Below are 26,887 nucleotides of genomic sequence, written 5' to 3' on the forward strand. Positions count from 1 at the left end.
GTTCAAAAGGGATCATCAGTGATTCTGAGAACCCTGAGAACTGCATGCCAAGATGGGGTTAGGGCATCATTCTTCCTGTCCGTGGCTCTTGGTCAGTTCAGGCCCTCGCAGACTCACAGCTTGTGTCCCACGTGAAAACCACATCTAGAACGGCTGACTTGGGAAAACCACCTGGGCACATGTAGAAGAACCAAGAGCCAATAACAATGAAAGCTAACATTCCACACACCAAGCTGTACGAAGTCCTGCATGTGCACATCTCCTTTAATCCTAAATTAGGAGTCACAACAAACCTATTAGGAAGGTACACACAGAGACAGATTGCCAGTTTAGAGCAAACCACCGGGGAGGACGACAAGCGCTGGAAACTTCAGCCCAGGGTATGGAAAGCATTCTCATGTACCTCGGCTGGGGTGAGTCGTGAGGAAGGACCCCGACACCCTGAAGGGGAAGTCAGCCTTCGCAGCCTCTCCTGGTCCTGTGTCACAGACAGGCTCCAGCCGAGCATGTCGCAGGTATCATCGCGATGTGCCTGCAGGGCAGACTTGTTCAGCATCCAGAGACACTTTTCAGTTTCAGTCCCCCCTCTTCAGGCAAGAGCAGCTACCGCCTAAGGATAAGGTAAGAAAGAAGCTGCTCTGTGGCCACATACCACCTCAGCCACAGGTGAACCTGGCTCCCGGACTCCAGCCCTGCCCCACTCTGCTTGGCAGCCCTGGCCAAAGCATACTCCACCTTTCCATCTTTCTCCTGTGGGACCACCAGAGCCTTCACCCATCCCTTTCACGTGAGCCCCACCCCTGGCACATTTACCATCGCTTCTCCACAGCCCAGAGCTGATGCAGCTCCAAGGCTTTTTTGGTGGGTTCTCAATTTCAAGCCAACCTAGCTTCTAGGTCCTCCACAGCAGCTTTCTGGGGCCAGATACCTTCCAGCCCTGCCAAGCGTTACATGACCATAGGTCTGAATATATTCTCCATGACTTCTAAACAATTAACTCATTACGCATAGATAATAATACCTCATCCAACAGGAAATACAGAGGGTGCTGGGCAGACAACAAATTCAAACTAAGTGTTAAAGGGTTGCAAAAATGTAAGCTCATAATGTTAAGTGAAGATGGTCTCTTTCCAGTGGTAGAAAAGAATTCTCTCTCCCCTTACAACAACTCAATTTTTTTTTTTTAATTCTTAGGATTCAGTTCACAATATCCCTCATCAATATTACCTCAAAAAAAGAAAACACATCTGCAAAACTCAGGTCCCATTTAAGATGCATGTTTTTATTGAAGTTAAAAAAAATTTGTAACCAGACAGAAAGAATAAAATAGACAAGAATGTTATAATCTGACTATATAATATTCTCTCATTCTTGGTGAATCACTAAAATATAACAAAGGATTGTTCTCTATGCTAATTTTTTAAGGTTGTCCAGTTAAACCATCATTTGGTATCCTTTCAACAGGTTAACCTCAACTATTTAGAGTTTCTTCTCAGAAACATTCATATATTATACAGAAAACATTCATAGTTTATTTGGGAAACATTCATATTTTATACAAATTTGAGACGAGACCAAAAAAACAAAAAACCAAAAAAAAAGAAAACCACACAATTGTAGCTGCAACACTATCCTAGCTGCATTGTGGTGATTATGTTCAGTCAGCTGTCCGCTATTCACAACTGGATTTTAATAGTGTTATTTACAGAGGGGCCAAAAGCACTCATCTAAAGTAAAGGCGCTCGGGTTTAATGTGCACTTTCATAGCCCTATGAAAACACAACCATTATATACACTGTAAACACCACAGGGCATGAAATCCATCTCCAACCACAAACATCAATCTCACAGATCAAGCATACAAGGTCTAAGGTAAGGTGCCTAACTTTTCTTTGTAAGCATACTTTTCACCCAAGAGTACTGCTATTCTTTTCATAGGACACTATTCACTTATTTCGGATATGGTGCCAGTGCTCAAAACATGCCCAGAACCCCTTTTTGGGGATTGCCTGCATAGTCTGCGATGAACTCTGCTGAACATTCTTGACGGTGGCAAGTCTTCTTTGAACAATCCTTTGAAGAAGGATTTGGTTTGGGAAAACAGGCATAGTTATTCACAGCCAAGTGGATCAAACTGGGGGATACAACCCTGGATCAAACATGAGGCACCACTAGAAAACGATGAGACCGATTTTCTTGTACAGCTCGTAAATTCAGAGATTTACGATGCCTGAGCAATGGCGGTCCTGATGGAGTAGCAGAGATTCTCCTGGAGCGAAGACTGAGAGGCAAGCAACACTCACTGGAACGGCGTATCTCGGTGGTGTTTTGCAGTTTTAAAAATCAGTCCGTTGCCTCGCACATAAACTTTAGTACTCCTCTTCAGTTTCAGTCCCTTTTGCTTTCTTATGGATTGCCCGATTAAAGCTATGGCAAGCAGGGACCCAGTGATTGTCATGAAGCCCCAGCTTACAGCCAGGGAAGCCCTTCTGAGACCGGTGGCAGCACATCCAGTATCCCGGCCCATAGGGCAATGCCTGGCAATAGGGCTTGGGGTGCCACCGGCACAGGGACACATCCCCTTTCACATATTTTTTCTTGCACTGCTTGCACGGATCCTCTCTATAGCGTGGATCCCGAACCCAGCGAGAATCTGCTGGCCTGATATTGTAATATTCAATGATAAACTTGAAATAGCAGCAGGTACATTTAAGAGCCACTAAACTCTTAGTGGGAAGTAACCTGAAGATTTTCACCATAATGTGGTGGGGCAGAAAAGCCATATACTGCTGAGGCTCCAAAAGCTGCTGGATTTTAAACCTGGTCTCCAGAAAGTCATGCGACACCTGCTTCTTCCAACTGGATGCCTCAAGCACTGGTAATGTACTTTCCCCAGAAGCCAGTGGGACAAATGAATCAGCCGAGACACTTTTCTCCTCAGATGCACAGTCACCCTCAGCAGCATCGTCAAGCTGACTGGCCTCGGAAGACTCTTCTGTTGTGCTTTCATTCCGCTGGGAACAGCCCGGCTGGTGCTGACCCGATGGCAAAAAAAACAACATCCCTGGAAGTGGGTCTTCGCAGGACTTTGAACTGGAAGGCTGGTCTTTCTCTACCTTGGACACAGTGATACTGATGCACAAAGATTCTTTTCTTCTCTGATCAGGATTTTGGCTAGCAAGAGGCACAAGCTCTTCACTCATACCATCAATAGCATCTGGGGGCAATTCAATGGCTTGGGGACAGGTGCGAGGAGGAAAAGGTGACCCAACAAGTTCCTCTGTCATTTCCACATCATGTCTATTGCTGTTTTTCATGGCAGTCTGCTGGTCTGGCTCTAATTCTGCACTGTCCGTGTGCAAACTCACGCCTGCTGGCAATGAGGGACAGCCCCGAGGAGCGCCGTCCCAGGCCTGGTCCCCCTTGGGAGGACAATGGTCAGCCCTTAAGGGGCCACAGTCCACAGATACAGACCCCACAGTTTTCACCTGAGTGTCAGGTACCTCCAAGGCGCCTTTGTTCGTTTTGCTTTCCTCAGCCTGGGTGCCACTCACAAGCAACACGCGGCCCACGTTGCGACGGAAGCTGTTATTCCTCGAGAGGCTCCCAGGCTCACGCTGGCTCTGCCGCTTCAGGCACTCGGACTCTAGCCTGGCCACCATGTCAAGGACACGGACTGGCTCACTCTGTGGTTCACCACCCTCAGGATTTCTCCTTTCCATGGGTTCTTCACATGCTCCTGGGGCAGACAAGGGCTCGGGGGCTGGGGGCACACCTCTGGATTGCCCGGAAAACCGCACCACAGCAGGTGAGTTAGTGCAGTTTTTCGCACAACTGGCTAGCAGAGCACTGGCTCTTTGCTCGAGGAAGGCAACCATTTGTATGACCGACAAAGGCCTCCCAGCATAGACTCCGTCCCCGTTGTCACTCACGTAATGCACAGAACAGTGCTCGATGCCACACGCAAAAGGCTCAGGTTGGTAGCATCTGCTGTTGCCTTCCTTCATCCTTTCCAACTGTATCTTGGCTTTTTTAAGATCCCCTGATTTTTTCCTTCTTTTAGTAGCTCTCCCATCAATATCCCAGGAGCTTTTTATTTTCATAGATCCTATTCTATTACTACACTGGTGGGCTGCAAAGAATGCAATCTTTTCCTTGGTATTTCCCGGTTTCACAACAGCCCAGATATCAAGCGGCCCTTCCCCTTCTTCACCCTGGTGGATTGTTGCAGACGATGCATTCTTCTTGGTTTTAACATTCAAGCTGCTCTCTTCAGGACTCTTCCCACTCATACTGCACAGAACATTTGGAGAAAGGATTCCAAAAGGCTTTCGAGATGATGCTTTAGCAAGAGAGGCTGAAGGAAAGACACTTGGTTTCATACAGCTAGCTTTGCATTCTTCATCATTTATAGCCTGTTGGTGGCTCATAGGAGTTCTCAGAGTTTCCTTGCTGATTTCCAAAGGTCGCACTTTCTTCTGGAGTTTCCGGTATGGCTTTAGGTGCATAACAGAGGCTCTACAAGGAGGAAATACACATTTGATTAAGATACTGATTTCATTTTTAGAAAAGCTTTTTTTTTTTTTAAACTTACACTCAGATGGTTCTAGCAAGTAATAGAAACATTTTCTATCAGTTCACTAAATCTTTACCAACTCTCATTTCAGCTAGTTTTTAACGTACAAATCAAGAACAACAAAAGCAAAAATAACTACTTTCCGTGGTATACAGGCCGGAAAATAAATGGGTGAATTTCAGACTGACTAGACTACGTGAATTTCAGACTGACATTAGTTAACATTCTATACATAAAATTAGTGCTTTAAATGTAAAGAAATTTGAACTTACTAAAAACACTCAAGGGTCAGTACAAGGCACAGTAAAGAAACGAAAGTATAAAAGGAACCCATCCAGAATCTCTAGTATAGTAACACTATTTCTTTCTAAGTCATCACAACTAGCATTTTATTGATTGCAAAACAGTCTATCAAAATTGTTATATTGCTTTCTAAGCTATTCCCATACTGTTGAATATTTTAGATATCTGTATTTTCACTTGTCTGCTTATGTTGCTTTGCCCATCTATTAGTGTTGATTTTCTAAACAATCTACTTTTGTAAGCTCTTAACTGTTAAATTTTCTGCAAATTAAATACAAAGCCCCAATCTTTATTAATTCACTAGTTCAGAAAAAAACAGTGCCTGTTTTGTTCCCTGGCTAGGGGTGGAGATGGTGACCATTTTAGAAATTGTAAAGATGATTACATGCAGAGAGATGTGTTCTAGTCCTTGTCATATCACTAATTAGCTAGACAGGGTGATTTTACCTTGGGTAAGTCACTTCCTCTCTGGGTTTGAGTTGAAATGTTAACTGAGGGGTTGGAATACTAGATTATTTAATGATTTTGTCAATTTGTATGTCAAAATATCCCATTGCTACACAGAACACCCTGGATTGAGGAAAAAGTGTCTTGTAGGGATGCCTGGTCTCCTACAAAGTAAGCCTACAGACCAAAATAAACATCTGCAGTCACAGATGTGGAGCAAGAGCAAGAGCTTCCACAGGCCTAAGCACATGGGCTCGCACCCACTCTCGCTCCTGGGGACAAAGTCTGAGACACACACATGGGGCAATCCAGCATATCACTTTCTCATTCGCTCCATAACATTTACCCAGTGCCTGCAATGCGGCAGCCTCCATGGGAACTGCTTTCAGGTATCAGTTTTATTCATCAAGAATGAAAGTGATCATCCAGAACAAATTTACCTTTCACTTCAAATTTAATTCCTAGAGTCCAGTCTCAGCTAAAAGAAGAAATATGGATATGAGTATCTTCCAGCTAGGTAAAGAGAAATCTTACTTTTAAGGCACACAAAGTACCTTTTAAAAGATACCCCTGAAATAGATCAGATTGATTTGTTTCTTATCTTTAGCAATTATATCCTACATCTGTTGAGATCTCCCCCCTTTGTGCACTACAGCATTTTTAATAGCTTTATATTTTATAGAATTATAGAAACATTATATTCTATATTTATAATTTAGTCTTATAAAAAGAGCCACCCAGAATTCTTCAAGAACAAGATAAAGATATATGAATAAAATAAATGAATAAAAGAGGCACATCTAGTGCCATCTCTCTGTGTCAACAATTTTCTGGTTTTTCATATCCCTTCAATCCCTCTCTAAGTGAAATCTAAGAAATGGAGGTTGTTGAAAAATCCAATTAATTCTCACATAATGATCTCATTACAGAATGTCTGTGAATAAATTTAAACTTCAGTAATGTGTGTGCCATTCTGCATCACACAATATGTTCTCTTTGCATTCCTCCCCCACAAATTATTTTAGGTGCCATTATTGATAGACAGCAACATTTGGAAGAAACTAATGTGATTGCAGATGGCTTCTGTTTGCGTATATTAACCTGTAAAGTCAGCTCAACTGATACATTACTAATAGACAAGGTTTCAGCGGGATTAAAACAGAAGATGATCCCATGGAACAAAAGTGAAGAAAGGTACAACAGCGAATGAAAAAAGCCAATAAGGTCATTCGATGCAACCAGAGTGGCTGCTGGAGGGTGGGTGGTGATTCTGTGGGACCCCCAAAGGAAGCAGAACCTTTAGGCACAGGCTCACGTCCTCCACTGGCTGAAGGATGGCTGGAGTATTAACCTCTCCCCCTTCCTGTGCTGGGCTTGAAGGCCCTGAGACAGAAAAGTGCTGGCAAGACTCAAAGAAACGGCAAAAATCTGAGTCTGGGTTGAAATCAGTGGTGGACCATGAGGATATGATGCAGAGCATCAAGGGCATCTACTGCAAAAATTCATAAAATAAAAGCTTTACATCTCTAACAGATTATATCAGATGGTGGTGCTTTCCCCACCCCCCCAACTCACCCCCTCAAATACAGACAGGCACTGCAGAAAGCTCCAGCCAGGTTTCCATGGTTGCCAATCTCTTCGCACAAAAGTATTTTAAAAGTTCGCCACGATAAAGTCCTGCTTTATTAAAGTTCTGCTTTAATGCAGGGTTTATAGCACCTACCCATACATGAGTGTTCATTAGACACTCAGAAATGTCCTTGTAAAAAGTTAAGATCCCTGGGCCCATTGAATCAGAATTTCTGGGACTGGGCCAACAATCTGTTTTTAACCTTAGATTTAATTTGGAAGGGAACTTAAAGGTCATGTGTTAGATCTAAGTGTGTCAGGGGGTTTCTGGATTGGGGCTGGGGGGCTGGGCTACTGACAGGGGTGAGGTGGAACTGCCCAACAAAAAGCCAATCGGACAGTCCATACTGAAGCGTCTACTCTAAAAGATGCGTAAAGACAGACCCATCTTCTTACCTGTTATTCTCTTTAAAACACCAAAAAAGTCAATGGCCATTTTATTGCCAAACTTCCTCTCCAACTGCAACTCCTCAGTTTCTTTGACACTGCTTTCCCAGCTCTCTTCTTCTCCAGCCTTTAAGCACTGATGTATTCCTCAGAGTTCTTTCTTTTTCTAGACCATTATTACTCTTAAGCTATATATCTAAGTGACCTCATAGTTTTAATGACCACAGATTCATGACTCCCCAGTGGTATGCTCTCCCAAACTTCATATCCTATGACATGCCTAACAGACATACTCACCTGGATGTCAAAAAGAATCTCAAAAATCAAAATGACTATTCAATGACAGCACCAAGTACCTGGTCAACCAAGCCAGAAAGCTGAGTCACTTCGATTCCTCCTCCCATCCAATCACCAAGTCACCCTCCCTTCTTGTTCATCCCTAACACAACTGCCCTAGTTTTAGCTGTCATATCTTACCTCTGCTACACTGTTGTTAGCTACAGGAAAGCCTAACCTCTTTATCAATGAAATGCAAGGTCATGGAGCCCACCCCAGCCAACCTATCACAGCTTCACTCCTGCCCTACCATAATTCACTCCTGCCCTACCATAATTCACACTTTGGAAGCTTGTTCACAGACCATTACCACAGGGCCAAGTAGATGAAGGCCAATCATATCACCTAATGCACAAATTTTAAGGCAGGCAGAGCCATAAAACTAACGGAATAGCTTCAAACTTTTTTCATACTAACTGCCACCCATTTCTTTCTATCCATTTATTATCTGAAATTTACTAAACACTCTGGGCTGGATATTAGTGGTGCAATTATGAATAAGACATAGTTACTGCCCTTAAGGAGACAGAAAATCAAATAGGCAATTACGACAGCATGTGATATGTGTTATAAGGATAGTACAGGTGCTGGGAGTCCACGAGGGGAGGAAGGGGGAAGGAGAGGACAGAGAAGGAAGGAGTGTATGAAAGGAAGAGAGGAGACCACCAGCACCAAGCTTAGTCTTGAGGGTACAGAAACAGGTCAGAAAAGCCCTGAAGGAAGATAAACAAAGTCCTAAAAATTCAAAAGGTAGGTGAGGTAGGTGAGAAATAATCAAAGTCCCAGCTAAGGTGGACAGACAGAAGTAAATGGGTTAGAAAGGAAGAACAGGCAGGATTTTAGCTACTGATTGTAAATGGAGGTTGAGGGAGAGGAGTCAAGGATGGGTCCTCAAGGCTAGAGCAACTGGATGAAGAGTGGTACCTTTTAGTGAGATGGTGACAAAGGTAGCTGAGCAGATTTGGAGCAGGGGAAAAGGTAAGTTCAGTTTTTAAAAAATGCTGCATGCAAGCTAGAGATATCTAGTAGGCAGACTGACACAAATCTGGCCAAGAGAAAATGAGGAAAGAAACAAGACAGTTGTGACAGAAATTCAATGAGGAAAAAGTTTTCTGGACAGAGATTACATATGTCTTTTTCCAAAATTTTCACAATGAACATATATCGCATATATTACCGTTATAATAAGAAAAAATGTAGATAAATAAAGAGCAATCACACACCCTACAGCAAGGTCATATAAAGAATTCCGTCTGGGGGAATCCCCTGGCAGTCCAGTGGTTAGGACTCCACACTGTCATTGCTGAGGGCCCAAGTTCAATCCCTGGTTGGGGAACTAAGATCCCACAAGTCACACGGCGTGGCAAAAAAAAAGGAAAGAAAAAAAGAGTTGTGTCCAGTTAGTGATGGAGACCCCTGATGACTCTGCTGTGAGGAACTGCAGTGGGCGAGTAGGGCAGAGCCAAAAATTCATGGTGAAGGAGTGAATGGAAGGTGAAAAAGTGAATGTTAGCAACTTTTTCACGAAGTTTGGCTATAAAGGAGAAAGTCTTTGTACATACCTGTCACCTTAAATCCTTTCCAGGAATAAACTGAGATATAATAATGAATCAATTAAAACTTGAAAAACTTTCCTCCAGTAAAGACCAAAATCTTGCTTTCAAATAATTCCAGTATTCTTTATTGACTCTTAATTTCTGATTTCAGCTCAAAAAAGCTGGAAAAACTCTAACCTAAACATATTGTACTATCCAAAAATTAAGCCATGGAAGAGAATTTAACTTTGCAAAAAGGCCTAGATAAATGCTAAAGTCTAAAGAATCACACTAACTCTAGTCTATAGAGGACTGAACTTGATCAATGAGGAATCAAATGGCAATATGGGATCAGAATACAAGAAAGGACAAGATTTCTCTTAGTGCTAACAGACTTAGTGCTAATAGGAAGCCTAACATTGAAGGCCTGTTTCCTAACTTGTCACTCTTAGTCCACAGCCTTGCCCATCTAAACAGGCTAGAAGATAAGGTGTTTCCTTTTTCTTTCTACTTTATCAAAGCTTCAGGAGTGCTAATTCCAAAGAGGAGTCATTTATTAGTATAACAGGAGCTACTCTTTATTTACAAAAGGTTAGAGGAATAAACATAGAATAGTCCCTGAAAGATCCCTCCCATGGTACCTTCAGAGGGGAAAAAAAGTGTACAGTAAATAAATGACTGTTTCTTAAAAACATAAAAGCTCCCAGAGAACATCTTATGACCGCCTTCTTCACTGGACCTTTATAGAAACGATAAGCAATTTCAACAAAGTACTCCACGTATATAAACAAAATCCTTATTTTTTGCAAATGAGGTGACAGAGCTAATATGACTTTTGAAGCCCCACAGGTAGATAGTAGAAGAATTAAGATTAGAATCAGATAAGTCTCCCGGATCTATATTTTCCTTGCTTACAAAAATAAATAAATAAAAATTAAAATCCTAGGTTCAATCATGACACAAATAGAATTAAATAATTCTGACAGCATCTATTCAAAGAGCTTCTATCTTTCAAACTGGGGTCAGTTTTTCTTAAGTGCCACATAAAACCTCTACACAGTACTGTGATGATGTAAAGCAGACATATCATATAACGTAAGAAGCCACACCAATTTAAAAGTATGTAGAAACTGCTCCTATGGCTATTAAAGCAGAAAAAAATGCCAAGACCAGGAGGGTGTGAATACAGGTGGAGACATAAGAAAAGACTCCCATTAACCTCTAAGCACTGACGGAATGCATCCAACTCTCAGAGTACCTTAACAATAAAACAGAACAAACTCTAAGCCAGAAAAGACGGTATTTCTCAAACTGAGTTCCAAAATACTGGGGACTGGCTTTTTTCCGAGAGGGAGTTCACTCCTTTTTTTAAAGTAATATTACCTAAAACCATTTCATGGGAACTTTGAACTTCGCCTCAGGAGGATCAGATGGTTAGTAGTGCACAATTTAATGGAAAAATCCTTTACTGTCTGTTAATAGATACTGAATACAGAAAACAGCCTTTGGAAACACACATGCATGGTTTTCAAGAACTCACTGCTCACAGCTTTCATCAATCTCAGAATTCACAATGGTATTTAAATATAAGACATACCTGCTTCATAGTTATCTGCAACATAGATTCTATATGATTTAAAACTTCCAGAAAATGAAGGTTTATGATGAACTTGATGGGACAACAAAGTATCTAAAACATCCTGAAAAGGTTACAAATTAAGATGCATAGCCACTACTTTGCTCTTCTACTATGACTGCAACAGAAGCAACACCTAACACATTTTAATTGTATTGCAAAATACTGATTTAGTGATATCATCCAAGTTTACATGGGACCCCTCCCCCTTTTCTTAAAGTAAGGAGGAAAGGGAAGGGCCTGGAGGACAAAACACTCACTACAGCTCTTACCAATTATTAAATAACAATTGGGAATAGAGACAAGTGGAAGTATTAGGTTTTGTTAAATTTACCATGTTGTGAACAGTAGTTCACAAAATTATTCCCTATTGCTCCTGTGACATAATGCCAAATACTCACAAAACTCTGGCATATCACAATTTACTGCTATCTAAGCTGATGAGACATCTACTATTTGGTGGTCCCTGCTAGAATGAACATCAAAACAAATGAAACCTAATAAAAAGTTTAGTTCCCCCAAAATCATTAACGTATTTTGAAAAGTACACTGAGCATTACCAAGAAAATTTTGCTTCCACAAATTTTCAGATATTCAGCATTTCTGTTAAAACCCTACTGCTTACGTCGACTTAAAAAAAAATGCACCATGTAAAAGTTGTGCATTAAGTTTTATTAGGGGACCTCACTGAGTACTATAGCCCAGGAGACAGCCTCTCAGATAGCTCCAAGGAACTGCTCCAGAAAGGTAAGGGAGGAACCAAGATGCATATTTGTGGTTTATCAGCGTGGGGGCGGGGGTGGGGGGGTGGAGAAGCCGTGCAGTTAAGCAAAAGATTACTGCCAATCACAAAGAACAGACGTCTCAAGGGGATGCTTTCAGTGCTTTTCTATGTATGGGAAGATATAAGAAGCTGGGTTCATTGAAATTATTCCTTAGCTACGCATCTTAACTATCTAGGTCCATGTGTCCAAAGCACAAAATGCCTCCTGTTTTTCTCCATCCTGAATTCCCCTCAGGCTGGACTGCAGTTGCTAATGGCTTGATCCCTGTAGAAGGGGAACTGGAGCAGCATTCTTTGTTTACACTTATTTTTCCTATTCTAATATTTCTTACAAAAAACAAAGGAAAAGAAAACCTCTACTCTTTCGCATAGAAAGCTGTTACTTCCTTGAGTGTGCTGATGCTTTTTTTTAAACTTTGAAACGAATCATTCTTCCATACATTTTTAAAAGTATATTTATTTGTTTGGTTGCGCCGGGTCTTAGTTGCAGCATGTGGGCTCCTTAGTTGTGGCATGCGAACTCTTAGTTGCAGCATGAATGTGGGATCTAGTTCCCTGACCAGGGACCGAACCCAGGCCCCCTGCATTGGGAGCGTGGAGTCTTATCCACTGCGCCACCAGGGAATTCCCTCCATACATATTTTTATAGAATTTATATATTTTTAAGGCAACAATTTTTGATATCATTTGCACATGCAGTACTTTCAAAGAACTAATCAGAGCTTTAACATATGCCCTATTTGATCAAAATGTAACTCAGACATAAGGATGTCATCCCCTTTAGGGAAGACATGTTAAAAGATTCTAAGGCCAACCATGAATGCAGTTCAAAAATCCATTAGGTGCCAAATAACATTTCATATGAAAAAAATCAGAGAATAGCAACTAATTCTCGAGTATAAATAAATGCAGCACCACACTGTGCTTGACTGCCAATGTACTCACACCACTCAATCTCGAGCCTCGATATTGAGCCAAGCACCTAACATAGCCCACTGGGCACAAGCTGGCCCATTAACACTGTTATAGACAACTAAATTTTATTTTATTTTTAATTTTTATTAGAGTATAGTTGATTTACAATGTTGCATTAGTTTCTGCTGTACAGCAAAGTGTACTGGTTATACATATACATATATCCACTCTTTTTTAGATTCTTTTCCCATATAGGTCATTACAGAGTATTAAGAGTTCCCTGTGCTATACAGTAGGTCCTTATTAGTTATCTATTTTATATACTAGACATCTGAATTTTAAAATGGCTTATCCCCTCAGGAAGGGAAAAGGTAAAAAAGTAAAACTTCAGGGTAACAAACATTAAGGCATCAAGCAAAAACAGTTTGCATTATCAATGCAGACAAATGAGCTGGCAAGTTAAGATTTTTGTCAGCAATCCTGGGTGGCGGCGGAAGGGGTGGGGGATTACTTCAGAAATAGGACCCAGAGTGTTCATCAAAGAAATAAGCCTCAATCACAGTCCTGACTGTGCCCGGCTGTTTAGTATTTACTCTTCCTTCTACCACATCCCTCTAGAATCTGCTGAACCAAGACTGAAGTAGCAGTCTGCACTGCGTGGTTAAAGTACCCTTTGTTAAGAATCACCACTTGTAGAGAAAAGAAGTTTATGGTCAATAGAAACCTGAAAAAGTTGTTGCTTTGAGGCTCTTATTAGAGCTTACTAAAGCCAGTTTAATATTGAAGTTAAAAATGAGTATTTTTCCAGGGGTAAAAGTGAGAAATCTACACTACAGAAAACCAACCAACCATTAGGCACTGAGGAGCCCAAACTGTCACGTTATTGGACAAAAACTACATACTGGGTTTTATGTACTTGTATAAGACATCTCATAGAAAACTATTCCTTGAATACACACAAGGTCTGTTCATCTTTGCAACCCCACAGCCAATCCCATTCTGCAGAATGTAACTAAACCTGGAGCTCCCAAACCAAATAGGAAGAAAGGTAATGGTTTATAACATGATATAAAGAACTCAATTTCAGGGTTAACTTTGGGTCTTTAGAACCAGCTTTATATAAATCCAGAATCTGAAAAGAAGTCAGGGGGTTAAAAGAGCCCTTACAAGCCTTATCCTCTGGAAATTCCTGGATGTATGTATTTATTTAACATGGTTGTAATCATATTGTACATACAATGTTTTACTTTTCATCACAAATATTTTCCATGTTATTACACGGTCTTCAGACCCATCAACTGTAAATGTGTAAGTGCCAAAATATATTAAACCATTCCCTCCAGCCCTGGACATTATAAAACTACATCTTCGTGGATACAATCTCTTAAGCATTTAAGGGTATGTCCTTAGAAGATTCTCAGAAGTGGAATTCATGAATCAGAGTGTCACTATTTTTATGACTGGATATATCTTGCCCAACCATCTCCAAATAGGTTAACGCTAATTTACATTGCTACCACCACGAAAACCATGCCAGTTTTTTTTTTAATTTATTTGTTTTATTTATTTATTTTTGGCTGCGTTGGGTCTTCGTTGCTACGCGTGGGCTTTTCTCTAGTTGTGGTGCATGGGCTTCTCACTGCGGTGGCTTCTCTTGTTGTGGAGCAGGGGCTCTAGGCGTGCAGGCTTCAGTAGTTGTGGCACACGGGCTCAGTAGTTGTGGCTCACGGGCTCTAGGCACACAGGCTCAGTAGTTGTGGCTCACCGGCTTAGTTGCTCCACGACATGTGGGATCTTCCTGGACCAGGGCTCGAACCCACGTCCCCTGCATTGGCAGGCAGATTCTTAACCACTGCGCCACCAGGGAAGCCCCCAGTTTTTAAAAAAAAATAAATTTATTTATTTGTTTGTTTTTATTTTGGGCTGTGTTAGGTCGTCATTGCTGTACACGGGCTTTCTCTAGTTGCAGTGAGCGGGGGCTACTCTTCGTGGCAGTGTGCAGGCTTCTCATTGTCATGGCTTCTCTTGTTGCAGAGCACAGGCTCTAGGCACGCAGGCTTCAGTTGTTGTGGCACGTGGGCTCAGTAGTTGTGGCTTGCGGACTCTTGAGCGCAGGCTCAGTAGTTGTGGCTCATGGGCTTAGTTGCTCCGCTGCATGTGGGATCTTCCCGGACCAGGGATCGAACCCGTGTCCCCTGCGTTGGCAGGCGGATTCTTTTTTTTTTTTTTTTTTTTTTATTTATTTATTTTATTTATGGCTGTGTTGGGTCTTCGTTTCTGTGCGAGGGCTTTCTCTAGTTGCGGCAAGCGGGGGCCACTCTTCATCGCGGTACGCGGGCCTCTCACTGTCGCGGCCTCTCCCGTTGCGGAGCACAGGCTCCAGACGCGCAGGCTCAGTAATTGTGGCTCACGGGCCCAGTTGCTCCGCGGCATGTGGGATCTTCCCAGACCAGGGCTCGAACCCGTGTCCCCTGCATTGGCAGGCAGATTCTCAACCACTGCGCCACCAGGGAAGCCCGGCAGGCGGATTCTTAACCACTGCGCCACCAGGAAAGTCCCAACCATGCCAGTTTGATGACAAAGATTTGGTTATTTGAAGTGAATTGGTTTTGTGCCTAGAGAAAGAAATCAATGTAGAACTAGAGATAAAACATACAAATATGTGAGAATAATCTGTTTCTACTCTAGGATAATACTAGCTCTAACAGCTTTAAAATGTTTACCATGTGCCAGGCATTGTTCTAAGCTCATAATTTCCAAAAAAAACTTGGAAATTGTATACTCTTATTGTATACTCTGATTATCTCCAATTGCTGATGAAGAACCCAAAGTAGAGGTGTGGAGATTAAGGACTTGCCAAGATCACATGAGCACATCAAGGAGCATGGATGTGCACTCAGTCAGGAGCCAGAGGCCAGGCTCTTACCTACCACACCACGCAATGAGGAAGAGAGCAGATGAGGAACACGTGGATGGAGCAGGTACTCCTTAACAAGCTTATTCTCAGTGTCATGAATAAAGACTGAGAAGTCTGTGAAACAGCAGAATCTGGGCTATGGGTTCGATTTTGGATACTTGGGTTTGATCCCTTACTTAAAATTAATCTACTCATTTATCAAATATTTGATTTTCCTTGAAACCAGGTGTTGTGCTAGACCATGGGGCTTCAGCCTAAACAAAACTGATGGAATTCCTGCCCTCATGGCAAATTTGAGAAACACACATTGTTCCCTTAGCCTTTCATTCATTTCCAAATCTAAAAGTTTCCAATGTATCAAATCAAGTTAGCAGTAGAAGCAGACATCATTAGATATATTTAAATTTATTTCTGACAAAGAGAAACTTCAAAAATTGAATGTAAGTATGGTGGCCTGGAACAGAGGCCTAAGGACAGATGACATTACTGAATAAGGCTGGGCTGGAATGACTGTACACAACACACACAGAAGAATACACAAAGATATGTTCTGGTGTTGATTTAAAATAGACCTACTTATAAAAATTAGTTCCATAAAATGAGAAATGCTAGAGAATAAAAGAGACTGACATTAAGATATAACCATGGGCAAACGGGAAATTGTAAAAGGATAAAACAAATCAATAAAGAATAAGACCAATAAGAATAGAAATTAATATGTTCTATTGAGATTTCATAGGTCGTACCATCTCTTTCAGGCACTAGATTATGTGAAGCTATACACAACACTTCATCATTTGTCCCAAATGCACTGGGACAAAGAGAAATAGTTGCCTTGCTATAGTTTTCATTGTCACTCAACTGCTACTTCATCATAAGTGTATTAGTTTGCTAGGGCTACCATACAAAATACCACAGACTAGGTGGCTTAAACAACAGATCAGTTACTCCTCACAGTTCTGGAGGCTAGGAGTCCAAGATCAAGGTACGGGCAGGTCTGGCTTTGTTCTGAGGCCTTTCTCCTTGGCTTGCCAATGGTCGGCTTCTCATTGTAGCCTCACACGGACTTTCCTCTGTGCACAATTGCCCCCGGTGTCTCTCTTCTGTGTTCCAATTTCCTCTTCTTCTAAGGGCACCAGTTAGATTACATTAGGGACCACCCTATCTACCTCATTTTACCTTAATTACCTCTTTAAAAGCCCCTCTCCAAATTCAGTCACATTATGAAGTACTGAGGGGGTGGCGGGGGGGGGGGGGGGGTTAGGCTTCAAAATATGCAGGTGGGAGGAGTGCACAATTCAGCCGGTAACAATGGGGTAAGTGTAAGGACTCACAGGTTAAAGTGTGATGTTTTAAGAACACATGAAAGAAAAATAACAAGAAAACTATTTCAATTTGATCTCTGTATAACCTAAGGTGGCTCTAAAGAACAATTCAAATGATTCAAGAGCTCACTGCTCCAATAGTAAACAGCTGGACAGTCTTCTAACTTTCTGCAAAATATGTCTGGAAGGGAAAAAATGTCATCATTCCTATTAATTAAAATCTCTTTTATACAGAATACAGTGGTTATTAGCCATTTTGCAGTCCCCATAAGCACTTTGAAATTCTGATGAAAATAAAGAGGCCTCTCCTGAGTAAAGGGCACTTATCTACAAAGTTTGGCATCATTGTTTCAGGAGATCTACAAACCACACCTCCCTGAGGTTCATCAGGGTCCATGCATTCAGGTTAAAGAGGACTATCCTAAAGGACCACTTACTGTCTAAATTAAAAACCAAATTTGTCCAAAAATGGAACAAAATAGTTGAAGTTGAGATTATCTTGAAAAATACAGGATATGTGATAATCATTTACGTTTAGCTACTTCCCAAAGGCCTGGAAGTAGCTAATGATCAACCAAATAATATCAGAATAAATTTTAATCTTACTAGCCAACACTAAAGGTGGGCAGAGGGGAGAAGAGAGAAGAAATATTATTTCAGAAAATCTAAACTAAGAAAACCTATTGCAATTCAGCACAAAATCTTAGAATAAAAAGAAAATAACAATAGGCAGAAATCACTAGCAAGTCTCGTTTAGTGAAAGAAGCTCCATTATTTTCTACATACCAAACTCATAGCCAGCAAAGATAACATTGTGTTGTGAAATTTTAAAACCTGGCTTGTATTCTACTCTCTCTATGCAAAGGTACTCTCTTTGACTTTCCTCAAAAAGCAGCTTTGGACATGTTCAGACAATTGGGCAAAAGAGACATTTATGTAGAATTTGACCTGGGGAACTCTGTGGATAATTTCACTAAGATGTAACCTCCCAAGGACAGGGACCCTTAATCTGCCTGGTTTACCACTGCTGCCCAGAGTTTTACTCAAAAAAATGTTTGTTGAATTTGAATGAATGATGTATTCTAAATGAGACAGCCTGAATCTGGAAAACCGAGTGAGAATGTAACATCCATCTCTACTGTACAAGCACCTCAACTGGATGGCTATAGCCTGTTGGATCCAACAAGGTATTAGTGGCAAGATGAAGCCTCAGAAAACAAAACTGCTATTTGTTAAAGGGATACCATTATTTTCTAAAGAGTTAGGTAACTCTTTAGAGTTAGGTAATTAACTTGCTGAAGATCCATCTGGCAAACTACTGAAAAAATCAGGTTTATTCCATTGCAGATGTATCTGAAGAAAAAATTCAACCACACTTATTAGCTATGAATAGTAAGGTAAATTGGCTCACCTCAGGAGCACTGAGCTTGACAACAAGATGTGAAGAGAGTACAGAAGAAAGTCAGTAAGAATGTATGAGAGGAAAGAAGCTAATTATCTGGTCATTTTTAGATTTACTGAAGAAAACCTCCCCTATTAACCCCACCACAGATATTCTTATGAGCTTCATTGAGCTGCTCAGACCACTAGGCCTTAGATCACTCTCTAGTCCCCAGCTTCAGCTGCTTGCTTTAAATGAAATACGAATGAGGTGACTGGTTTTTTTCTAATAAACAAATTAATTCTTTCCATAAACAAAAATACTGTCATATTATAAATATTAATAGGAATATTTGGAAGGTCATCAAAGATACCAAGTGGGCCCCACAAACCAGTGAATAATACTCAAATGTAGGGCTTCCCTCGTGGCGCGGTGGTTAAGAATCCGCCTGCCAATGCAGGGGACATGGGTTCGAGCCCCGGTCCGGGAAGATCCCACATGCCGCAGAGCAACTAAGCCTGTGCGCCACAACTACTGAAGCCCACGCGCCTGGAGCCCATGCTCTGCAACAAGTCACCGCAATGCAGTGAAGAGTAGCCCCCGCTCGTCACAACTAGAGAAAGCCCATGCACAGCAACAAAGACCAATGCAGCCAAAAAATAAATAAATAATAAACAAATAAAAACAAAACAAACACTCAAATGTAAAACGTGGCAGTTATGAAATAGGACTAAAAAAATCAACAAAATCAGATCATCTTCCAAGCCTCCCTTCTACAATTTTACAAGAAAACTGCACAATTTTGAAACCAAGGTCTTCAGTAAGTAATACCAAAGTTAACTATACTAGGCAGACATATTTTAAGCACTCTAAGGTAATTTCCTAACTAGGTGAACTACATGGGTTTGAAGTCATTCTGAAGTTATCAGCTACCCAATATAGCATATTGCACATCTCAACACCAAATCATGTACTATATTTTAACCACTGCTACAAAGTCAGAGAGAGAGAGAATATTAATTCAAATAAATATTTATCCAAAATAAAATACACTTAAAGCCATTAAATGCCTTAAATTTTATTTCCCGACAGGTTTTGATTCAAAATAAATAGAAGGAATGATAGAAATAGACATCACCATTTTCCAAACTTTACTGAATTAACGGACCTAGGCAATGATCATCAGTAGCTGCTAACATCACAAAACTGAAACACAACCAGACACTATATGCTCCTGATGGGGGGGAAAAGACACTTAAAAAAAAAAAATCTATTCTAATCTGGTTAATCCTTTAAAGCCAGCCTCAGACGAAATGCAGGAGACAGAGAAATATGCTAAAAACTTGAGGAATACAAAATAGCAAAATCTAGATTGAGGGGAAACTACAGAACAAAATAAGACTGGTTTCTTCAAGCAAATTCCAAGATGGGAGGAGGGCTGGGGGGAGAAAGAAAGAGAGGGGAGCCTATACATTAAGATATTTAACCAACCAATCAGCCAAATATGTGGATCCTCAGTCAAACAGACATACCATAAAAATTAACATATATGTATGTATGTATTTTGAAGTCCTCATCCCTTAGATATACATCCTAAAATCTTTTTAGCTTAAATGATATGATGTCTTCAAAACAATATGGGGGAGAAGAAGAGATTCAGAGTATAAATCAAGCAAGACTGGCCATGAGGTGATAAATTGTTGAAGCTGGGCAATGGCAAAGTGGGGTTTTATCATTCTAGCTCTGTATTTTTGTTACACAACTAAATTTTCTCAGAATTAAAAGGGGAAATAAATAAATGGAAGCATTTGGAAACAATGGATGAATGAGCCCAGAAATGTTCATTATGCACACACAGTTGGAGCTGCATACCATCTGATCTGGAGTGAGAAACTGTGGAATTCACAGGTTCCCTGGGTAGGGCAGCTCTGCAGGGATCATTGTTAAGTGCATCCCCACTAAGCCCCAGGCTGTCTGACGCAGGGCACCAACCAACGTAAGTTCTTCTTGCCCTACTACACACCCTTTACTGAAAACTGAACAGGAAATAAACCAGAAGGCACAAAAAAGATAAGAAAAGGGAGACAAACACACAGGCAGTCAAATAAAAAAGAACTGAAAGACAACAGTGGTCAAGGCCAATCAACCCATTTCTTAATTAAACAAATATGGCTTTCAATCCCTCATGCTGTAACCTAAATGTGCAGCCTAATTAATACCTGACTCTGCCTTGTATAAGTGCACTTAACTTCCACAACTTTAAAGATAAACATAAATTTTTAAATAAATACATAGGGAATTTTACTATTTAAAGACATCTTACTGCAAATTCTTTTACAACAATAGTCGCCCTACATTCACTCATGGGGCAGGGGAAATGACAGTATTAATATTAAAATGTTATTATTAATAATGTAGCCGTTGATATTTATTGAGTACTTAAGCTGTACACTATTCTTAAGAACTTGATTATATATGCATATGTATTAGTTTCATCTTCAGGACAATTCTATGAGATACATAAAATTATTATTATTATTTATTATTCCCATTTCACAAATGTGGAAGCTGACCAACTAAGTGTAATGAATACTATGTGCTAGGTCTTTTGTGGCCATGCCACGCAGCATGTGGGATCTTAGTTCCCCAACCAGGAATCGAACCCGTGCCCCCTGCAGTGGAAGCGTGGAGCCCTAACCACTGGACGGCCAGGGAATTCCCACTAGGTCATTTTTAAAATGTGCTTCATAGTATTTTAAACAAGGCCATGTGTGTATATACAAACACGTACATTTATATAACAATTAATAGACGAGTCAAATGATTTGTCCAGAAGTCACTAAATCAGCTGTACAGAGGTTCCTAATTATAAGTACAGTATATTTATAACTGTCACAGACCAAAGTCACTTCAAGTTTATTTTAATAGAAATGTTTCTCTTTGCCCAGGAAATGGTCAAAGACCTGAAGATAACTGAACACAGATCCAAGCTGAACAAAAAGCCAAAGGAAAAGCATTACAAGACCATCAACTCCTTAAGGGCAATTCCCTGTCCGATATTTTATAAATACCCCATTGGATCAAGCACAGAACCCTTTACACACAGCAAGAGCTCCATGAAAAGTAAATGCCAGAACTATTCTACAATAGCATCCTCGTCTCCCACATCTTCATCAATCTGAACTCCAAATAAAGGGGGAAATAATGTTAAGGAGCTCCTGAAAACACCTGCCCTTCAGGGTCATACAGGGTTATTAATGGACCCACCTAACTTGCTAGGTGGGACACCCAGTTTGACAAGGCAACCTGCCCCCCTAGGGGGACCATTTCAAAAGCTCAGTTCCCCCAAATCCCACCCTACCTCCCACAAGGAAAACTGTTCCACATGACCTCCTTGTTTCTCTACAAAGCCTCAACATCCTCTCAGTCATCTAAGGTTGATAACTCAGCACAATGGTTCTCAATCTTCTTGGACCCTGGATCCTTCTCAGAATCTGAGAAAAGGTCTGAGTTCTCTGGCCCAGAAAAATGCCAGAGTACGCACATAAACAATTCTGGACAGAATTTGGGGGAAATCTCAGTGCTTATGATTAATAGCTTCTGCCTCCTCCTCCTTTTTCCTTCACCTTCACAGTAGCCATTTGACCTTTCTTCCCTACCTAACAACATCTTTGTCACTCTTTACCTACAGGAACTACTGAAACCCAACTGGGCCCTTCCCTGCCCAGGTCTCATGCACAGCCCCACCCACACCCATCAATGGTTACTATAAGCCTTGCTTGAATTCCCAGAACTACTCCCTTGGGACACTTACCATGGTCTATCTTGTCTTCATCTCCCCTACTATACTGTAAGCTCCTGAAAGGTAAGAATACTCTTACTGCTTTCTGTATCTCTCATAGAGCATGCAGCAAAGTGCCTTGCACATGGCAAGGGTTTTCGTAAGCATGAATGTCAAACCTAAGGACTTAAAAGAAACCAGCCAATCAGCAAGAACCTCTTAAATGGAACATTATGAGTGTCTGACTAATCAATGCTTGGGCAGCCCAGGAAGTTGATGCGATTAAGCAACTCCACCCATCATTTCCTGATCTAGCACCCTGCTCTCTCAGAGATGGGAGGTTCATGAGGCGGAGACACAGAGACTCTCCAAGCCACTTTTCTGCAAAGCAAAAATTAGTTTGGCTTGAGCAGCAGCTCTTTTCCAGCACTCTAGTTACCTAAAACATTCCTATGCAACATCAGATTTTAAAGAAAACCCTACTCTCAGCCATGCGCAAACACACAGAGCCACAATACTTAATACTGTCACTTTAACTAGAATAAAAACAACTTTCATTTTTTTCACACCAGACTAATAAAAAGAAATTTAAAAAAAAAAACAAAAAACAAAACTTTCATGTCACTAATAACCTCCAGGACAGAACAACCTAGACATGCAGGCATTCAGCTATGAGTTAGGCAACCTCCTCCTCATTTTCAAAGCCCCAAACCACATCCTTTAAATACTAAAATACATAGACACTAAGTCCCAACAAGAAACACTGTAAAGTCTCCCCATGACTCTTTACTATATTAAACACAGCTGTCTAAGGTCATGTTTACATATAGATTAAAAAAAAAAAAAGCCAAACCAACATCAGCATTAACAAAATGTATAATAAACAGCATTAACAAAATGTATAATGTATAATAAATGTATAATAAATTTCCAAACTAGAAAAGAAGACACCAAGAAATTTTTAAAACTTCCATCTTTAAGGTATATAAAACCATAAATTATGTCCTATTATCATGATTTGGTTATTTCTGTGTAAGTTTATATATATATAAAGTTTATGTGTGTGTGTGTGTGTGTGTGTGTGTGTGTGTATATATATATATATATATATATATATATATATATATATATCACAATGCTTTAATTACTCCAATAGAAAACCCTAACTTCCCTGGTTCTAAATTAGTTATAAAGCATGCAGAGTTCACACCCAGAACCTTAGGTACTTCAATTGTTAACAAACAAAACCACAAAGGAAAAACTGACACCCAAGATCAGATTTATAATAGATGCAAAACTATACACAGCAAGCAAAGCCAAACATGGTAGGAATTAGAAATGATACAAAACTCCTTCCCCCCAAATTTCTAGTAATAAGCTTATTCCTCTTTCCTACTGCCCAATCTTATATAAAAGATTATTAGCACAAATAAACTAACAGAAATCCTAATTCACAAACTGCTAGAATTTGTGGCTCATGGGTCCAACTCTTGCTTTCCATCCTCAAAGCAGGATCCTACTCCCTAGGCAAGATGGCCCTGTAGCTAACAAACACAGCCCACTGGAAAAAGAAAACAAACATCTTCCCTAAACATAACAGCACCTGAGCTGTAAGGAATGTTTTGTACCTACAAAGCACTTTTACAAACATCTCACTTGGCCCTCTTTCTGTTCCTCAGCTCATCTGCATCTTGGGGCCTTTGTACCAGCTGCTCCTTCTTTCTCCCCATCTCTGCATGCCCACCTATCCCCTTGTGGCCCTCACGTCACCACAAACTTCATATTCCTCAGTGTTTTTGTAGTTCACAGCCTGCAACCACTGTGCTGAAAAAGGAGATAAAAGCCCAGAAACTGAAACTTGCTCAAGATCACAGTAGTGATGTAGTCATTACTTCAGAGGTCAACATTTTCTGACACGCTAAAAATTTTAAACACACATTTTAAGTTATAAAAGATTTAAATAAAGTGGTTCACCAAGTTCTCCTTATGAAAACATTCTACAATATGTTTTATTTCAGGAACTGACATTCAGTCTCATCTTGTATTAAACACTTCCCTCCCAGTTTTAAAAAGCGTAGTAAAAGACAATCTGAGAAAGAGCTTTGTATCTGAAAAATCTTCTACAGTGATTAGCAAAGAACTAAAAATTACCCAGGGGCAAACCAGAAGCTAACCTGCATTACCTGGGAACTTATGGAGAGGTGATAGTGCTAGACCCAGGTTCCCATATAAATAGACCCTTTAAATCAGTCTATTCAGTGTTGCGCATAACAATGCCCTCATGGAGAGTAACATTCACTATAATTCTTACTTCTACTGAGTGGAATGTTTAGGTGAGAAAAATATTAAACACCAAAGCATAATCATATAGGATATTCTTCAGTTCCTGAATTCGCTTAGAAAATAATTATTTAATACCTACAGATATGCTGCCATATGCTTGAAACCCTAATTTAATGAGGGCAAAATGAAAGCCAAACAATGTGAGCAAAGGTTTCAGCAGCAGTTCAAATGGAGAAAAAGTTGAGAGTGAGTTATCACAGTCACATATCTTTAAAACACGACAAACATAAGAATATGCAGATTGAATGTCAGCATTTATATTGCATGTATCAATTTAGTTTTTCAAACTTTATTCAAACTAACATCAAAATAATATTGAAGTATTGTATATATTATGTACCTATTTGTTCTTTATAGTTGCCTAAGATCTAGAAGCATACAAGGTTTACTAGTTTTGTTCATTATATATTTAACTACATTATAATGTAATGTAAAAAAAATTTATTTTTTTCTTTTTTGGCTGCGCCACGCAGCTTGTGGGATCTTAGTTCCCTGACCAGGGATTGAACCCGGGCCCTCAGCAGTGGAAACGTGGAATTCTAACCACTGGACCACCAGGGAATTCCCTACAAAAATTTCAATTCTACTCATATTGAAGGGCCTCAGTAAATTTCTTCCTTAGGATGGGATTCACATGTTCCTCAAATTTACAAAACACTGCTCCAAGACCAGAAGTTATTCAGTAAAAGAGAGGATAAGAGCCGCATAGGAAAAACTATTAATTTGTAAGTGTATACTACAGTGATTTGATTAAAACTACAAAAAAGGTAGGCCCATCCTCATCCAGATCAGCAACACTGGTAGTTGCACTCAAATTGCTACCATCTGGAGGGGCGTAAAGAGATCGGGCCCCTTACCTTTGGGAATTTTCACCAATCCTAAACCTTGGTGAATTTTCTTCCATTTCACATCACAAGTATAAAACAATTTCTAGTCTCTAATTTGAATGTTCAAGCAATTATTTCTCCTTTTATTCAAATCTCACAGACAGCTAAGTTATCGAACAGATCTTTCATTCATTCACTTAGTATTATTGAGCATCTACAGTAGACAGTACCAGGAACTTTTCCAGAAATTGGGGATAGAGCAGTGGGCAAGTACAAAAATCCCCATTCTCATCAAACCTGTGTTCTAGGTGGGAGACAGATGAATAAAGCATATTATACATAAAGTTATCTATGGAGGGAAAGGGAAGCAAGAAGTATATGCATCATGTACTAATGATAATATATAGGCATAAGATTTCAGAAAGCTATGTTTAGTCACTGTATCATGAAACAAAAATGTAATAAATAAAACCCATTAGAAAGAATGTGAGTGCCCATTTATATGACAAATCCAGAAATGAGATGAGACTATCAGGATAACACACAGAAGCAAAATGGCACAAAAAGCAAGGTCTTTTTGAACACTGACTCTGATCCTGGTATGTGCTCAAACCATTCCTGAAATACTCTAAATAGATTTGAAACAAATTTTAGAAGGATATTTATGGAGACACACACAAAAAAAAATAAAGGAGAGATTGAGATAATATAGGGAAAGGAAGAATACCCAGGAATTAAGTTAAAAATAGGTAGATTATTCTGTAGGTCACTCACTGTTAGCCTAAGTGCACAGTATTTCCTCAAATTTCAATACTAAAAACTAATTTGGATAGAAAGAGGAAAGTGACATCATGGCTATCTGATGCCACTCAGCTCTAAATTTCTTTAATGGTTACAGAAAACACGCAAATCAAAACTATAGATAAATGCCTTCCACAGGCTCTTATTTGGGAAGATGGGGAAGGGAAGGGAGGGTCATCAGTAGTTAGAGGAACAAAGAACAAGCTAATCAAAGAAGAAAACAATTATCTTTGATTGAACTCAACATGAAAACAAAGGCTAGTCATAAGGTTAAAAAAAAAAACAAAACACTGAAATTAACATTTTTCCCAGCATAAAACTAGGACTAGAGGAAATGTGAAGGCTCAAGAGGCTAAGAGAAAATCCTCTTAAAATAGGCAAATTTTATTAGAAAAATCAAATTATTGTGAAATTTTCTTTTTTAAATCCCAAATGCCTTTTTAAAAAAGTTACACAGGTATTTTAATTCTAGCCCTCCGTCACATGTCTACCCACATCCCACAAAGCCCAGAAACAAAGAAAATTCAGTGACTCTCCAAAACAATACTGAATAGAAAGAAATGGAGTGTTTCAAAAATTTCAAGAAACATAAAACTTGGTTAAATATCCTTTAAGATCATGCAATTCTTTTATTTCATGTTCAAAACAAAAAACTGTGTGATATTTATTTGGTTTCCTGAATAGTACCTCCTTAGTGCTAGAATTATAAATCCTGAGAATCACAAAGGAATCATGAGATGACCACCTAGCCATAACTTCACACACTGATGGAGGACCAGAAACCCACTTTTATCACTGTGCTCTGAGTTGGCAAGGCTCCCAAGGCTAGCTCATACTATAAATCAGTGTGTCAATTTATTAAGTCGTAATGGGGATCAAAATTCCAATTTCAGAAATTGGAACACCTGAGTCCTCCATTCATACTGTCCCCTCTTTCTGATATTAAACCAGGAGGTTTGGGTTA

The 26,887-nt window shown here is 40.0% G+C and overlaps 1 protein-coding gene across 6 annotated transcripts in view; it reads right to left on the reverse strand.

The window, feature by feature from the left end:
- Positions 1-1,353: 1,353 nt before the first annotated feature.
- The window catches only part of FBXO34 (F-box protein 34), an 85,108-nt gene continuing 59,574 nt past the window's right edge, over positions 1,354-26,887 (reverse strand). For all 6 annotated transcript variants that reach the window (XM_068545139.1, XM_068545178.1, XM_068545168.1 and 3 more), the window contains one exon: positions 1,354-4,518. In XM_068545139.1, coding sequence (XP_068401240.1) covers positions 2,370-4,508 — 2,139 coding nt within the window. In that variant the 5' untranslated portion in view covers positions 4,509-4,518 and the 3' untranslated portion in view covers positions 1,354-2,369. The remainder of the gene's footprint in view (positions 4,519-26,887) is intronic.

Source organism: Eschrichtius robustus, chromosome 1 (genome assembly GCF_028021215.1).
Source record: "Eschrichtius robustus isolate mEscRob2 chromosome 1, mEscRob2.pri, whole genome shotgun sequence".
Classification (NCBI taxonomy): domain Eukaryota; kingdom Metazoa; phylum Chordata; class Mammalia; order Artiodactyla; family Eschrichtiidae; genus Eschrichtius; species Eschrichtius robustus.